At 49.1% G+C, this 17,379-nt stretch overlaps 2 protein-coding genes across 2 annotated transcripts; both read left to right on the forward strand.

Annotated features, from left to right (window-relative positions):
• Positions 1-1,864: 1,864 nt before the first annotated feature.
• LOC149359127 (uncharacterized) lies at positions 1,865-7,132 on the forward strand. Its single transcript, XM_089571371.1, has 3 exons — positions 1,865-1,980; positions 3,667-3,732; positions 4,701-7,132. The coding sequence occupies exons 1-3, from the start codon at positions 1,972-1,974 to the stop codon at positions 5,142-5,144; spliced, it is 519 nt and encodes a 172-aa protein (XP_089427497.1). The 5' UTR covers positions 1,865-1,971; the 3' UTR covers positions 5,145-7,132.
• A 2,862-nt stretch (positions 7,133-9,994) lies between these two features.
• LOC149359128 (cuticle protein 10.9-like) lies at positions 9,995-16,011 on the forward strand. Its single transcript, XM_089568980.1, has 3 exons — positions 9,995-10,073; positions 12,114-12,164; positions 13,638-16,011. The coding sequence occupies exons 1-3, from the start codon at positions 10,065-10,067 to the stop codon at positions 13,983-13,985; spliced, it is 408 nt and encodes a 135-aa protein (XP_089425106.1). The 5' UTR covers positions 9,995-10,064; the 3' UTR covers positions 13,986-16,011.
• Positions 16,012-17,379: the final 1,368 nt, after the last annotated feature.

Here is a 17,379-nt window from a genome sequence, read left to right on the forward strand (position 1 = left end):
CTTCAGACGTGCTGCCCATGGCGATTGGCCGCAGTGTCCGTTCGCGCCGGGCTGACCTGCAGGCATGTACTGGCGTTGCCATCCAGGCCATCTGGAAGCGTGCCATGTTTCCTGGGTCCGGCCTCCGCTTCGGATGGCTCGCGGATGAGACCCGGCCGGATGGATCGAATCCTGCCGTGCGGCCAGTGCGGAATGTCGCCCGGCGGGAGATCGGCCCACTGCCCAGCCTGCTTCTTGCTCCTCGCTCTCTCGATTTTAGCATTCTTTCGTCGATTCCTCCAGTTCTACAGAGCTTCTTGAACGAACGGCCGGTTCGTGGCCTTTTTGACATGACGTGGGAATTGGAATACACGCTCTGTGCGCTATTCTTGGCCTAACGGTGTTGGAGCTTGTTTTTTCGCGGCTGGCGGTATTCACGATTCTCGTTATGCAAGGGCTCTAGCGCACGCAGACCTGACTTTGACGTGCGCTTTCTAATTCTGTGTCTTCCAAGCACTTCCTGCTCTATTCCCAGACGTGTGTTATTCTTTGCCGTCATTTGAGGGCAAGCGTATTGAAAGAGATTAAAGGGCCGATTTGTCACATGTAAAGGTTGGAAAACATGGCTTCTTTGGTTGCAGAGCCAGGTCTAATCAAATTTACAGGGTAACTGAACTGCCCAGCAAACAGGACGAATAGGAGTGAAAACTAAAAGGCGTCGAAACAACGTCTTCTCTTCGGTTTATCCTGTTTGTTGCTGTTTTTATTTTCCCACAGTACCACATGCACAATCCAGCCCATTCACAGCTCTGCGTGCACTGATCCCGCTTTGGGCCTTGTGCGACGTACTGCTGCAGCGGCATTCAGTCTGGCCTATAGTTGCTTCCTTAAGCATCTTACTTCGTGCAGTTGTCGTCGACGCGAAATTTGTAGGCGCAGCGCCACGGTTTTAGCATATCCTACATCCGGCTTCGTGATGTGGAAGTGCGCCGCAATATGTGCAAGGTCAATTCGAGGGAATGAGGACACAGGGGCAGCGACAACCGCAAATTTGCTTGCACGTTTTGCAGAAACCTCTACACAAGTGTGTATGGGGGGATGCGATATAAGTCTATAACTGCTAGTGCTATTATTGATCGTGTGGCTGCTGGTTGCGTTACGTCATGGTTTTAAATGAGCAGCGTGACTTAAGTTTGTTCACACACCCCTATATCCGTCCCAGAAGCGTGACATGCGGCTTAAGTTCTTTATTCATGGCGAACAGGCCGTGTACTACAAAGTATCTAGATCTAAGTCAGCCGTGCTGAGTCAGTGTGTTGCAGATAAACGTATGCATGGAACAGAACACGCTGCGTCGTTTCGCCGATCCTTAATTCATCGCCGCTTGGCCGAGCGAGGCATACGGTTATGCACAATTTATGCATCGCGGAAGCGGCCGTTGAAACCTTACGTCAGACTCCCTCTCCGTCGGCGTTGTGTCACGCATGGGTAGCCGCGACAAAACTCCCCTTCTCCGAATGTCAAAGAAGGTCACCGCGCCGGGCTCCCCCACTCCCCCCCAAAACCCAAGTGTTTGGCTCCGAGTCTGGCTCTTTCGAAACGAGCACTGCCCTCATCTCCGACTCGCGTGCGCGACATCGAGACAGCTTTGCGCGACACCGTCACATGTTTTTTTGCAGATGTCCCGGAAGTCATGAGTCGCTGACAGAGCGTGAACACTAAAGTAGACAGGTTGCACTCACCCCAACACGTCCCGACCTCTGCCGTCATCACCGCCTTTCCTTCGCCTTCCTCCTGCGATCCTGGTAGCTTGTCCCTTGCTAGGGGCAAGAAGGGGGGCGTGGCGCAATCGGCTGCTTTGCAAACTCATGCATTCTGCGGCGGAATGTGTATAAAACGTCGCCCTCCGACGAGAGACATCACCAGTTGCCGCGCTTGTCAGCAGTGTTTGTCCGTGTCCAAATCGTCGTCGTTGTCGTCGAAGCGGGCGCGATGCTCAAGGTAAGGTCGAAGTCGTGCGCTCCGTGTCGCGTCGTCACAGCGGTCGTCCATGTCGGTGCTGCACGCGGGACATCCTTTTGCAACGTGCACGCGGCCGCCGTCGTTGCTCTCGGCGTGGGCGCTTGACACGACTGTCGTCTGGGCCAGGACTCTGTACACGATGTCGTGTGTCCGCCGCCGGACGTTGCGCGCGCGCGCCTGAAATGTTGCTGACGTTCTTGCCTAAACGCCCGACGACAGGACGTGGGAGCTGAGTCGAAAAGATCTGCTGATGAGCTGCGTAGCTGTTCGCGAGCGAAACGCAAAACGGATATGCTGGCTCGGTTACCGGAGGGACGGATGGGCGGCCTCACCCGCTGCAAACGCGCGGTGATTAGAAGCGCACCTGGTTTCAAGGAAAAAAAGTTTCGTTATTCTGCTCTACTTTATCTTGTTCGCCAACTCCACAGTGAATTTCGTTGTCAGCGTGTCGTCCAGGTAATCTCTGAGCAAGACTAATATTTTGTCACGTTTGTAAAGGCTTATTTGTAGAAGACGAAGGATACACTAGCGCAAAAATCGCTTGACTGTGCTCACTTCGTGTTCGTTTTTTGAGAGCACTCGCTGTGCTTTCAGTGTCCTTCATATTGTGTAGGGAGCCCGTACTTTGGCGCGATACCTTGTCACGAAGCAGCAGCAGCAGAGGAAACTGATACTAAATGGTCGCCGTTTTTATATATTTTCAGTTCTAGGTTTCACAGATAATGATCAAGGTTAGGATGTCTTTTACGAAGCGCACGGAACGAGTTCGGTATGCGTTGTAGCAAATTTCACCAGTAACTCTTTGCATTGAACGCACATGATGCATGGCAGAAATGAAGTAATGGGATAGTTGCACTTGCCAAGGTGCCTTAATGAGGGCCGTAATAGGAAGGAAGGAGGGTGGGTTAAGGAGGAAACAGAAGTTAATAGTGTGCAAATTGAAATAAAGAAGAAATGGACATGAACAGTCATCTGTTTCGGACAGCAGATAACTGATATCCCTTAGGATAGCGGACTGTATTTCAAGAGTTGGTAAACGTAGTACCAAGGAGAGGCAGAAAGTCATTTGGCCGGATGAAATCAGAATACCAGGTGGCCGCAGCTTGCCCGGCTCGGGGTTAAATGGAGAACCACTGGAAAAGCTTTTGCCCTGAATTGGACATAGTTGGGCTGCTACTGCTGCCGATGATGGTGGTAATGAATATGCGGCGTCACGATCTTACGGTACTGCCACATCGCGTAGCCAGCCGCGGAGGGGAATGAACACGGGAATGAATACGCTTTAGCAGCACACTGCAACACTCTCCTCGCGGCGGCTTTGTGGCTATGGCTTTCTGTCGGTAAGCACGAGGACGTGGATTTTAATACCAGACTCGGTGGCCGCCATTATTATGGATAAAGAATTAGGAAATGTCAGTGCGCCTAATGATCCCTCTTTCTACTACTACTTGATCCCTCTTCTATCTGTTCCCTCGCGGCACGGTTCACGCAGTGTAAGTATCCAGCCTGAGGACGAGACTTCGCCCTTTTTTTCCTCATAGCTCACCCAATCCACCCCAATGTTGTTACAGCTGGACAGAAACCCAGATAACACAGCTTTAAGCACCCTAAAGTTTATAAGGGTCGTTGGGTCTCATGCTGATGCTTCTCTGTCTCTTTACGCAGGAGTTTCTTTTCCTGCTCTTAGCTGTCGCCGCACTAGCGCAGCGAGACAGGCCGTCTAGGGTCAAGGTGAGTGCGTTATGCGTTTTCCTTGTTGTTGTCTTGCGCTTCTTAAGCTCCGCAGTCTTGATCACCCGCACAGAAAAAAAAACAAAAAAAACGTTGCAACTTACGCGAGCTTTGGATGCATGTAGTATTTGAATTATTGTATTTAGTAACGCTCATTAGGAAGAAGTGAACCCCTTTTCATGTGTTAAGTACGAAGACTCCAAAAGTGCTCTCCCTCTCGAGGACATATATGTCTTCAGAAAATTGTGCTGACAGCATCAGTCGTCAGCACTTCGCAAACAAATGCGCAAAACCGCTGTGGTTACATTGCGCACAAGTGCAAGTATCGTACCTTAGACGACGCTATCCTATTTTCTGTTGTGCGTTGTACACGCGGCAATACTGTAAGTTATCACGTGTTCTACCCCTTCGGGCCCGGGGCAGCTAAGATGCACGCCGTTTATTCAGGTAATTATGATGGCGCGGCACCATAACTACCTGTGTACGTCTTGTACGTCTCACAAAACAACTGTCACTATTGAAGCGATAGCTTGACTGCTAGGTAAGACCGGGTAGCACCGTGTGTTCAACATGACCTTCGGGAGAGCTGCGGGGGTCTGGTCTGATGTCAGGGCAGCCCGTTTCGCGACCTTTCAGCGTCATCACAACCTGCCCACCAGATAGTGAGCAAATTGCCCACCGTGGCAGGTCGGAGTTAACTTAATCAGTGGTCTCTCGAGTAGAGCAACCTGGGCCGCATAAGACTCACCACTGGGAGCACCTGCCATCGCAAGGCAGTGCCGCATCAGTTAACCGCTGCGCCACTGCGCCAGGATGGCTAAGAGGACTCCCAGGGATCTATGAATGTAAAATAGAGAATGACGTGCATATATGGAAATTACGCATTACGCTATCGTGTCATATCCTTAAGGCAGGTCTTAAGTATTCCTTAATTGTTTATTTCCCCGTCTCACGTCTTCCACTTGCAGGCCGACGATCCCGGGCCCCCGGCTCCGTACAGCTTCGTCTACGGCAGCTCGGCCAAGGACGGCACCCACGGCCGCGAAGAGACGAGGGACGAGCACGGCACCGTGCGCGGCAGCTACCGCATCGCGCTGGCCGACGGCCGCATGCGCGTCGTCAAGTACGTGGCCGACAAGGACGGCTTCCGGGCCGGCATCGCCACCAACGAGCAGGGCACCGAGTCGGCCAGCTCCTCCGGCGTGGTCGTCCACTCGGAGGCGCTGCCGGGACCCGACGCGGCCAGGGCGGAAGCTCGCAAGGCCAGGGCTCGATCTGCGGCTCGGGCCACGGCCTCCAGGCCCGCGGCCGCTGCGTCCTATAACGTCGAGCGGCGAGTGGCGCCTTCGCATGCGAGGATGCCGGGCTACCTGCCCGCGCCCAGCGACGACGGCGCTTACTTCGAGCCGTAGGGTGGTGAACGTTACGGGTGGGGACTGCATGGATGGCGAAAAATTAGGAAGTAGCCGACGGCGCGTCGCGTGTACAGAGGAAAAGAACACTATAAAACGCCAAGCTAACAGTTAATTACTTATAGCACCTTTCGTGCGCTTTTCAGAGGTGGCGGTAGCGATGGGGTGGTGGCGGTGCAGTTGTGTTCGGGTGACTCCGGCTGTGCTAACCGAGCAGCAGCGCTTAAGCGACATTGAACCTCGCATCTTCTGCAGTCCCTTACACAAACGTCGGTACGGGTTAGCCTCGTGGATGAAGTTAACAAGCTGTCGCGCTTTCTGGACTAGTTGTTTGGTTGCCCTTTTCCTCTGTGTCTGCGTTTCTGCTGTCCGCGGTTGAAACTACAAATATGTTCCTTTTATCCCAGTGCTCCGCAAGGTTTGGTCGGAGCTGTCTAGGGCAGAGTTCTGTGTAAGTGATAGACATGAAAGAGATATTCGTGAGGTTTTTCGGCGAAGGTGAAACTAGGTATGAGCTGTAGGGAAGGTGACGTAAACTCAGTTCGCATGCCAGGATTGTGAATGAGGCAGCTTTTCCGTCCTCAGTATGAGGGAACGCGTTTCCACCATTTGCTATATAAAACTCAAGGTCTGAAAGTGAAGCTGCTTTTGAGTTACGTACCGGAGCCATGGTTCTTTTGGGGAATTGGATCGCCTTTGGCCAGTCTCGTCCGTGTCCTCGCTTTCTCTTTCAGTGCCTGCGCACGGTCACGAACGGTACCAATAGCCCTATCAAGCGAACCTTATGTTGCGTAATTTGAAAAAGCAGGCACAGTTTGCTCAATATCGTGTTGCTTTCTGAGGCGCTTATTGCAAGGACTTAAAATATTACGCGTGGCTTTTCGCGTTCATTTAACATCAGCCTGACTGGAATCGGAGTTCAGACTTGGCAAAGAAAAAAAAATCGCGAAATGTAGCGCTGATTTCACCAATCAAATCGACAGCCTGAAGTCAGCCTGTACGGTGTTGCCGACGTCTATTTTTTTTTACTTGTGTGTGCCTGTTCTTTTGATTTATCGCGTTTTTGCGGAGGCTTTGCACGGTAGTGATCTGCAGTGTTTATCTTTTGATGTGGTTAGTGTTTAATGATGCGTCAACGAATGTATTACTGAGTACCTGCGATGTTACTGCTGTACCACCAGAGGGAAGAGGAAAAAAATGAAGGTCTGACATCTCACTTTGGTTTTGCGGACCGGGGGCCGTAATTCGTGAAGATTTATATCACGAGTCATTTCTATTGCCCTTTCTATCTGCCACCTTTGGGGTTTGCGTTTATAGCCAGCAAACAACTTCGTTAATCGGTTCTGGTATCGAAGGCCGGCCTCTCTAAATGAAAAGGGGCAAAGGAAAAGATTTGGGTAAGAAATCCTACAAAATACGGCTCCGGACGCGTTCTTCGATCGATACCCTTCTCGCCATGCGACTTAGTAAGTGTCCAAGGTTATATCGGTCAGTAAGTTTTGCTGACACGAGCAAGTGTATATATGTATAGAAAGAACATTGTTATTTCGGGAGTGGTGTGTACATTATTTCGTTTTATTTTTGCAACTCACAGCTTTCATTTCGAAAAAAAAAAATGGGTCGACTTTGTCCGCCTTTTATCTGCAGGAAATGCTGGTTACCTTTGCATGTTCTATAGTATACTATACCATCTATAACATACCATTACCACGGTTGGCATTACAGCGTTGACCAATGAAGAATGCGACTGGTAGTGAATTTTATGTACAAAACAAAAAATATATCTTCTGGTGGGCAAATACAAACACAGGGTTGTTGTTGTTGCTGTAGTCCCTTCGTTGCAGACGGTCTTGTATCAGTCAGTCAGTTTTCTGTTACTGTTATTGCCGCGTTTTGGTCTGTATTTGTTGTGGTGACTGCTGTGTTCTGTCATTATGTTGACAGCTTCACGCCCTGTCCGCTGTGACAATAAACTCCGATTCCTGGAATTATATTGTGCGCATTTCTTACTTGGCCGTCGTTTTACGTCAAACATTTTCGAAGAAACAATATTGTTTTAATTCAGTGCGAAGACTGAGCGTGATGCACTTGTGACGACATTCGAGCATTCGTTACACCATTCAAGAAGCAACCGGCCCAATTAGCAGACCGGATTTTCTTCTGTATGTGTGCTTAACATCGATCATGTTGGCACATAAATGCTGGTCGTTCGGCGTCAGTGCTGCCGTGAGACAGCCCAGTTGGCAGATTGTGTAGCCGTGTCAAGAAATTGATATATCGATGCTAGTTGATTTAGTTGCGATTGGCCACGAACTGTGACGACTCTATGGCTAAGCATCAGCCGCTAACCCCCGAGCTGCCAAGATTGGGATAATATTCGATATAAGACAAGCCAGGAGGGAGGTTGCAATCGCCATTTTGTTCGTGGTCTCGCGACATAAAACGTCACACGCCAGTGCTGATTTCATTTCGTAAAGCGCTGTCAGCACATATAGGGAACGTGCGCTGCCCAGATGGCACTGCAGTTATTCCACTAGGTGCCTAAAAACTGCTGCCGTCAGTCGCTTGGGCCGCTACAAACGCGAGAGCACATTCTGAACGATTAGAAGCCCGCGTTTGGTAGATAGCACTATTTGCCTCGCTTCTGTAGACATAACCCAGATAACTGACACGCACCATGAGCGCAGAAGCTCATGCCAATAAGCCCAGGAAGGTGGCGTGGAATAGCACCAAGAGCGCCCCCAAAACTGCTTGCTCCTCTCGCTATGCTGTGTGTTAAGGCGCTGCAGTCGACACGGCAAACTTGAGCTGCAGTTCCCTATACAATAAACAGGATCACTAGCCTCTCTGCACCCCCCCCCCCCCCCCCCCCACGAACACACACAAACGCACGCACGCACCCACACACGCACGCGCACACGTGCGCTAGCACGCACACACACGCAAGCACGCGCACACACTTGAGCTATAGCGGGTGTTTCAGAGAAGCCGGTCACTAACATTTGAAAATAGCATTTTTGAGGTAAAGTGAAGCTTTTTGCGGAACATTAATACCAGCGATGGTGGACGTGTAAAACCAGGCAAATCATGTTAACTAGTAATGTTAACTAATGTTAATTAATGTTACTGTTAGTAATGTGAATTATTAAAGTAGCTAGAAAAGTAGTAACATTATTCGCATGTTTTTGATGACCGCCGACACTTGTATCACTATGCGGCGAAAAACTTCTCTTTACCTCAAAAACCCCTGTTTTAAAGATTAGCGGCCGGCTTCTCTGAAACTCCTGTTATACAGTTAAAGTAGCTTGTTATAACAACAAACGGTCATCAGTTGCAACATGATGGCGGACAATTACCCAAGACGAATTTGAGAATGTGGACCTCTTAAGAGGTGCTGAAGAGGGTTTTCATGCATTATCTCTGCAAATAATATCCGCTTTCTATCTCGACTTGCGAATCTTTCGCGTCTCGTAGAAACCTCAAGGCAGCTGCTTTATGTCATGTTTAACGAATACAAAGGCTTCCTTAAATGTCGCTTTATTTTCGCATTTCCTCGTTTCAGGCACGTCGTCTGCTCTTGACAGAGGAGGTTGCTCACCCTGATCTTAATTGTTTATCGGGGTGCAATTCTTTCAGGCTTAATGCAGGTTCATTTAAATTCCATCGGGTGATACCATTCATTCATACGCAGTAAACTGTACATTCAATGTGCACTCCAGACGCGCATGCATGCGTTCGTAAAATGCGTATTCCATCTATTTGAAGAACAATACACTTAAAGCGAACGGCCTGGCTTCCCATGCTCAGTCGATGTACTCGTGTAGCTAACGGCCGTATACCTCTGGCGCTATGACCTTCTGAGCGATGAAGATGGAGCAAGACCAAGAAAAAGTCTTCTCTCCTTCTTATCCCAGCTTCTGTTCGCTAACGTCAAGCTCCCAAGCAATATGAAAGGTTCGCATCAAGATCGAGACGAGCTCTTGCCTGACGTTCCCCTTTCCTGGTGCTTCAGTCAATACTATCGTCGGCACCCAACCCTCCCAACCCCTTTTTTGGAGGGGTGCATCATATTTTCGATGCCACCGTGAGAGAGGGAGAGAGTGCTCATGAAATCGAAACTAGCACATACGCACGCACACACACACCACGCAAAAGTCGAGCAAGAGTTAAAATCGAAACAAAGCCTGCCGAAAAGGTATCGCGATGCTCCGAGCGCTCCTTCTTACTTCTTTCTCAATAAGCGCGATCTAGCGTCGTGCGAAAAAAACAAGCGAGGGAAAACACAACTTGTGAGAGGGGTACAAAGAAAAGGACAAAGCAATGCACGAAAACTGCGAGGTTGCGTCCCCCCCCCCCCCTCCCCCCCTTCTATATATTTTTGTTTTCGCACCGGGCCGCGCGCGCGATTCTCATCGCTCAGCGACGGAGGGAGTTGCTGTGTCGTCGGTGGGGGTCTCGATACGCGCTCGTCGTCGTTGCTTGGGGGTCGCCCAGCATCGGCTTTGTCAGTTCGCCCGGGGATCGTGTGCTCGTCCTTCCTTTATCTTCTCGGCGGGAGAATAAAAGAGGCGCCCCTGCGTTCACCTCGAAGGCGAAAGCCGCGCTCGAGAGATGTGACGGAGATTGTTTCTTCCGTCGCCGCTTCGCCCCCGCTCGAGAAATTAACCGAAATTCAATTGGAGGAGGGCTAAAGGGGAGAGTATGCAGATTCTGGAATCGAAAGACAATATCTTACTGGGTCGGGACGCTTGCCATTGGCGCCCTGAGCTGAATCGAAGGTGGGGCCTCCTGCGGTTCGCCCTATAAAAGCGGAAGACTGCCGCTGGGACGGTGCACAGCGGCCACTTCTTCTGTCCCTTTTGCTTCTCAGTCTTCCACGGGGGAATCGCCTTTGGGGCGCGCCACGAGCTAAGGAAAAAAATGTACAAGGTGAGCACTGAGTACGGAAAAAAAACAGCCTTCTGGGAGTAGGTGCGTCTGAGAGCGAAGCGATAAACTTTTTTTTTTTTTTTTTCACTCATGCAGCCTTCGGAGAGGAGTATCCTACGCTGCACAACCTAAGCTGACCATACGTTCGCTGCATAACTAATGGCAGTTATAAGCCATGCGTTGAGAGAGCGTGTAAGGAGCATAGTTAAGCGTAGGACAGAGTGCTAACTAGTCGCAGTAAAAGAGAAGTGCAAATATAGTTCTTTGTTTCAGTTTCAGATCGCGCAGGCATTTAGGGCCCCGAGGGCGAAGCAGAAAAGCGCGACAGCTTCGCAAGGTTCCCTGTTAAGGAGGCGCGTGCGGGCTAAGTACATCCCAAGCAAAAATTCTATAATATATGACTGCGCACTTCTCAGCAACACCTCCACCGATGTTTCCATTTCATGAAGGAACCGAATTAATGCACCGATTTATACAAAGTTTTGCACTGTCTACCTTCGTACGACATTAAATTGGGCGACGTACCGAAAATTAAATCACCCTATCTTCTACACAGTATCTTGTTAATCTTTACAGCTCCTGTTTAGATTTGAACGTCTTGACTATTGAAACCCGCGCCTTGAACCTCGTCGTCTTACTCTTCTCGTTCCCTTCATTGACAATAGATATTTGAACATTTTCTTTTTACCTGCCCCATAAATCAAAACGCTTCTAGGTGTTTCTACTACTACAATCCGCACTTTGTTTACTAACTCATGCACGTGCTTTGCCCCGCTACAAACCCCTAAAGTTTTTATATCGAGGAAACCGCAGGGCTGCTTGCGTGTCGCAGTAAGTAGCTGAAGCAGTTTCGCGGGCTGGCTTGTAGTCAGATTAGCTCATCTGCTAGAACAACTCGTATTTAACACGTCGCTCACTGCGGCAGCAATGTTCGGAGCCCTAATCTCTGCGCGCCGTGGCCCACGGGCGGGCCACCCTGAAATTTTCTTGGGTGCGACGTGATCCACCAGTGATCTCTGCGCGTCGTGGCCCACGGGTGGGACACCCTCACATTTCCCTTGGTGCGGCGTGATCCACCGGCGAAGTCAGCTTCTTGGAACCGCGAACAGACGGCAGGAGCGACCTGGCATGTGTGCTTTTTGCAGGGTCCTTAAAAAATCTGACCTGTCCCGCATGACTCGCTACTCACGTCGCACGGCAGGAATACACGACGGAACCGACTTGTGACTCACGGCGCAGTGAACGTGCTAATGTAGCTTGGGGCACCAGTTTATGTTCAAGATGCTAAGAAAGGTACAGCTTCGCAGGAGTGCTGTAGGCTAGACCGTTTAATATTCTGCTTCGTTACCCAGGGGTTGGCAAATTATTTAGAAATTATGGTACAAGTTGTCAGCAGTTCATGCTGTGAAGCAACATACCCTCCACTAGTTGGCAGAGAATTCTCGCGGTTTTTCGCCAACTCGAGCTCTACAATTGCTGACTGTCCTGCATAGTAAACAGTGAGGCCCAGTGCCGCTATTAGAGGCACTTATGAAGCTGCAATTTGTGAATTTACTCTAAATTTGCTCTATTCAGCTGACGGGCAGCTGACCAATGACAGAACTCGGTCCGGGCTAGCGACTTGCGTGCCAATTTTGTTTCCTTCACAATCAGAGTACGTCGTATAAGTTGCGCCTACCTCGTATGTGAACCTGTCACATCGTACAAATTTTAAGGGGGAAAAGTACGCTGAAGATAAAATCGTGTGCCGGGGTAAGTCCTGTGGATGGCATGCTGCTCCTTTTAGAAGCGCTTTTTCGTATGTAAGTTTCGTCGAGGGCAACTAGAGTTAGGCCAGAAAAAAAAAATAAAATAAAAACAGACCGGGGTCAGAAAATGAAACTGTATGCCAAGGTGGAGAAATGGTCTCTAAATGTGCCCCCTGTTTCCTTTTTATTTTCTTCTTCCTGGCATTCCCGCTGGACGGACGATCGTCGTCGGCTCATCGGCATTGCGGTCACACCACGACTCGTGCACCAAACCTGCGTCGGCGTCCTTCAGCACGCAATACTGGTCGTTCTCGCATGCAGCGCCTACCTGGTCCTTGAAACCGTAAGTAATTAAGATTAACCCCAAACACCGAAGGGGGCCCCCCTTGGGGTCGCGCGTCCGGCGGCAGCAGCTGCGGCGAGCAGTCGCCATGTTTAGCCAGCGGTGCGCGACTCACAGAAGCTGCTGTCCGCGGTGTGCCGCCTTTATGCTCTTTTTTTTTATTCGTGGATTCACGGAAATCGGGGTCGTATCTCGATGTCGAACTGGATACGTTGGCACTGGAATGTCACGGACGGTGTCGTCCGAGCTAAGCGCGATAAACTGTACTCAGTAGATGTAAGGATGGCCAATGGGGCGATTTACGCCTGAATTACGTACTCGCCACGTGCTTCCTTACCACGTGAAGCGTAAGGACTAGTGCAGATGAATCTCCGCTTGCGAGGGTATTTTCGTTCCAGAATGTGAAAGAAAACTCATTCGTTGAGTCAGTTTCTGTGAGTGCCCAGGCGCATTTCCTCAAATTGCTTGAACCAAATCTTTAGAGAATAGTTCCCGAATCTCCTTGAAACAACGCCAGAAGCGCACAAGTAAAATCAGTATTACCTTCCCAAAACACCACACAGGTGTGGCCGGAATTAGTCATATGTAAAACTCAGCTTCTCGATGTGAACTGTCTTGTGCTTCGTTAGCTGTCAGCGAACACTGGTGGTGTGACGTCAGAGATAAAATAAGGTTCGCACTGATATCTTAAACACTGCACTTTTTTTTATGGCCGTGATCTACGCCTAATAAATCAAATGGCCCTCTTGCTCATCAGCTGCAGCTAGTGTCAAGTTATCTCGTTCTAAATGATCGTCTCTCTTCCGCAGACAACTACCATATCTTCTTTTTCTTATCTTCTTCTACTGAAGCTGCACTGAATCTGAATACCGGCATTTAGCTCTGGTCCTTAGCTTTGAACTTATTTCTTCTGGTAAAATTTTTTGAACAACGCTTAAGAACGCTTGAATGGACGCTGAGGAGAAACACGAGTTGGTTTATATCCCTTAACTACCGCTTTTCATTGATAGAAAGGCTACTTTAATTACAAATGGATTTTTTATTAGTTAAATAAGCGAAAAAAGTAAAATAAAGTGCAGGAACCGCCGCCACGGCCCGTTTTTAGTAGCTAACTGCGATTTCTTCTTGTATTTTGTTTGTGTACGTCTGCGGGCAGATCTCAACGCCATTAACTTCCAGTCTGTGAGTCCATAATGTTCTCGGCGTCGCGAGTTTGCATTCATTGGCACAAAAAATATTCTATTTTGAATTAAAAAAATTTCAGCAATAAATTTTAAAAAACTTCGACCGAGCAAAACAATCGAATTTACGCAGAACAAAAGTCGAATGTAGTTGTCCGAGTGTCACATTTTAACTCTTTGAAAGCCGACGTCCTGGGTGGTTTATGTTGCCCCTCAAGTCTCGTAGGCCTTATTTCAGAGTAAATCACTGATATTGACTCACTCCGGTGATGGATCTCGTTTCGTTCTGCAGAGTGCCCAGACGTTTGTGGCCGCGCCCGTCGAGGTGCCCCAGCCCTACTCGTTCGGCTATGTCTCCAATGACATCGAGGGCAGCCACGGCCACGAGGAGACCGGCGACGGCACCGGCCGTGTGTCCGGCCGTTACTCGCTGAGCCTCGGCGACGGCCGCACCAGGACCGTCACCTACGTGGCCGACGAGTTCGGCTACAGGGCTGACGTGGTCACCAACGAGCCCGGCACCGAGTCCAGGCCGGCGGCCGACACCACTTTCACCTCGAGCGCCCTCCCCGGACCTGATGCCGCTGCCGCGTACGAGTCTACGAGGCTCGGCGGTCTCGTTCTTGGTGGCCGCGCTTAGGAGGCGTTAAGAGAAGCACACAAGACCCGACTCATGTAGGAGAGGACAGGACACAGCATACACGACACACGGACACGTCACACGAGCCACTGGTGATATTGAGACACGGGCAGCCAGGTTCAAGGTAGAACATGTTACTGGGTTGCTGCGACTCTTATGAGTGATTTTGCGCTTGCTGAGAGTGTTAGATCGGTGCGGAATGCGCGCATTTTTTGATGCACGTAACCGCCTCAGCACAGTACTAGTTAGGACGCGGTCTCCTCGAACCTGGTTGCGCTGCATTACTTCCCTGCTTCATGAAACCTTTCCTATGACCCTCCTTCCCCGACCTAGCCACAGAGGCTCCGAGGCTTGGGGAACCTAACACCACCCTGTAAGAAAAAAAAAATGCAGATGCTTAAACCGGCCACGCCTCGCAGCCATTGTGGCAAAAAGCCCTGTGTCTCTCTCCCCTTCCTTTTCTGTCCTAACGCTCTCCCTGGCGATTTTGCTCAGCCACACCTTTGTTGTCCACGTCTTCTATGACACTTGCTAAAGTAGTGACACTCGCTAAAGCAATGACACTCGCTAAAGTAGTAGTGGTTCACTCTTTGTTTCCTCTCTGAAGCTGAATGTATTTATATTGTATACCCTGTGTGCTCCTTTCTTTCTTAATAAGAGGAAGTAGTTAGTCTGCCCTGTGCTGTTTTCATCTTATCAACCCTGTTCACTCTCCGGAGTGCTGGACAGTCGAAAAAAGTGCCATAACCCACGTCTGTCTTTGTGGTGCCTTTCTGCCCCTCATTCCCTCTGTCTCCTTGCGTCATATACACTGATTTTTGTCCTGTGCCCGACCTGTTGTGCCCTCGTGATTGTTTGTTTTGTGTCCCCTCTTTCTGACCCTGTCCTTTGTTTTGAACCAACAGCTTCGTTGTGCCTCGTGTTTCCAGTGGCTCCTAGCAAAATTCATGACACAGAAAAATATTCATACGCAACCAGCATTCTGCCTTTTCGCAAAACAAGAACAATTCTTTCCCAAGGAAAAGCCAGGGCCCACACATTATGTTACCTTAAGATTCTTCGGCGCATTTTGCTATATGTCACGTGTTGCTGCTTTAAATTGACTTTTCCCCCTTTGTACAACAATACAAGCAGCTCAGGACGGATGCCTTTCAGTGTTTGAGGGTTACACGCTACACGTTCAACCCATATCGACACAAACAGGAAAAAAACACACACTTTTATTACATCGTAATGAACAGGACAGTGAACATTGTAACAGCAAACATGTTCTGAACATATAAAAGTATTACCTAAAATATTACCCTCTTCTACGCTGAAGGCTTCTATGTCAGTTCAAGTGAGATGAGCTGGTTTTTTTTTTTTTTTTTTTTGTGAACAACCTGTTCTAACCCTAATACTCAGTCATGACAAAGTGCTCATCTCAGCCGGGCTTGTATTGCAATCTCCTTGAGCGGATTCTTCAGTTATGGTCGTGTTTCGCATCAAAACGTACTTTAAAAACAACTGGAGTTTTCACTGACCCGAACGAACTGCTGCCTAACGAAATGCTCGCATTGGCTTGTCGACATTGGTCTACGTTCCGTACGCGAGCCCTTTGACTTGTTGACTCTGAAGAGTTCCATTGTTGTTGTTTCGGAACAAAGTTGTTCTTTGGCTAGTCGGAACAAGTGCGAACTTCTGACAAACCTTTCTTGTGACGCGTAAGATCGACTGCCTTATGCAACAGGATCTTCCATGAGCATGTTTACTGAGCGAGCCGGGTGACAGGAACGGCGAGCTCTTTGAGCGTGGTTTGTCCGTTGCTTTTCCACTGTTTCAGCAAAACGCCTTCAGCTAGTCTGTTCAAAAGCGAACACTGCCTGCTGAGTGGTACAGTTACCTGCATGGACGTGGCTGGATCTCGAATGCTAGTGTACTATTATCGGCCCGTGCCAACAGTCTAGTTACTTCGAAATACACTTGAAAAACATAAATAAATAAATAGAAGTGGTATTGCTTTGTGTTTTCGAGACAAGATTTTACCTGCAAGAGCGACAAGCTTTGAAGATGGAAAATAAAATACATGTTTTTCTCTACTTGCGTCTCTCTTTTGAAAAGACTGCACGTAAGGAAGACGGCGACAGACATACAGCCTTGAACTGTTGCTTTAATTAGTAGCAGCGCAAAAACAGTACCTGGGACAACCAGAGCAGAATGCCGGCTGTGCAGACATTCCTCCACCGCTGTATTTAAACATGACGGGCTACAACTCGAATGAGAAGACCGTGGCGCTAGATAGTGGTGTTGGTGGTCAGCATTTTTCAACAAAGAGCTCTGCGCCCCCTGAACTGGGAGGGGCCATCAGTCCAGGGCTTTTACTGCCTTAGCTTTTTGCTGCGTCCGCTGAGCCAGCTGTCTCTGGTCCCCAGGGCTTGAGCTAGACAGCACGGTCTCTCTCTGCTCAGCTTGTGGGATTGCGATTTATCGGGAGCCTGCTTGCTTTTGCAAGCCCCACACTGTATCACACTGCATGGCGGTAGGCACACGTACTACTTGAAGACCTTTCGTCTGAACACAGTAGGCACAAGTGGAACGTTATGCCTGTGACTACATGGTAGTGTCGTATCTCGTATGGGATGACTTTCCATTGTTGCGAAGTGCTGCACAAGTCTCAAATCGTCTCAAATATAGCGTTTCGAAGGCAGACGGAAGAATTCGTGAGGTCTCACATTGCCGAGGTAGCTCTTTTGACGCTGCTGGCAGTCTCTCAAAAATGATAATTTGTGGCATTCCTTTTTTACGGAGACTACAACGGACACAACCTTTTCGCGAGCACAGTTGCGCATTATGAAAAGAGACCCCGTCAATATCGGCGAATAAAATTATAGAGTTTTTTTGGGGACAAAACTTTTTCGATGCATTTGCGCCTTGCCTTGATAGCATGGAAACTTGCCCTTGAAACAATGGACAGGGTGAAAATGCACATTGCCCACTACTACCCTTGTATTCTGTTCGCTTTAAATTTTCACAGCGGTGTGAACAAATTTTATCTGTAGTAACAAAGCGCTATTATAGAATGCAAGACCTTTTAAGACTGTTTAGACGCTAATAGAAAAGTCAAGTGCGGACTGAATCATATTCTTTGGTTACACATTGGAATTGCCATTGTACCGCTCGTCGCACTCCGCGCATAGTTATTGGTTAACCCCTAAGCTACCAGGCACACTGGCTCTTCCTGCCCGCACTCTTCCTGGTTGCCCAAGCACTTCCCTTTCTGGAGCTGAAATCGTGGTCAGGAGTCGGCGACTCACTTCCTAGCGTGCATTGCTCAATGCCCACAGTGAATTTTAGCTGGTCAAAAAAAAAAAATGATCAGAGGCGGACGCTGGCTGCGTAACATTTCTGTTATAAC

Source organism: Amblyomma mixtum, chromosome 2 (assembly GCF_055824585.1).
Source record: "Amblyomma mixtum isolate Tamu chromosome 2, ASM5582458v1, whole genome shotgun sequence".
NCBI classification, from domain to species: domain Eukaryota; kingdom Metazoa; phylum Arthropoda; class Arachnida; order Ixodida; family Ixodidae; genus Amblyomma; species Amblyomma mixtum.

What these genes read in the sequence shown, in the direction of transcription:
- LOC149359128 (XM_089568980.1), top strand. An exon ending in CCTACCTGGTCCTTGAAACC is followed by an intron (nt 12,165 to 13,637) that starts GTAAGTAATTAA and finishes TTCGTTCTGCAG; the next exon opens with AGTGCCCAGACGTTTGTGGC.
- LOC149359127 (XM_089571371.1), top strand. An exon ending in ACAGGCCGTCTAGGGTCAAG is followed by an intron (nt 3,733 to 4,700) that starts GTGAGTGCGTTA and finishes TTCCACTTGCAG; the next exon opens with GCCGACGATCCCGGGCCCCC.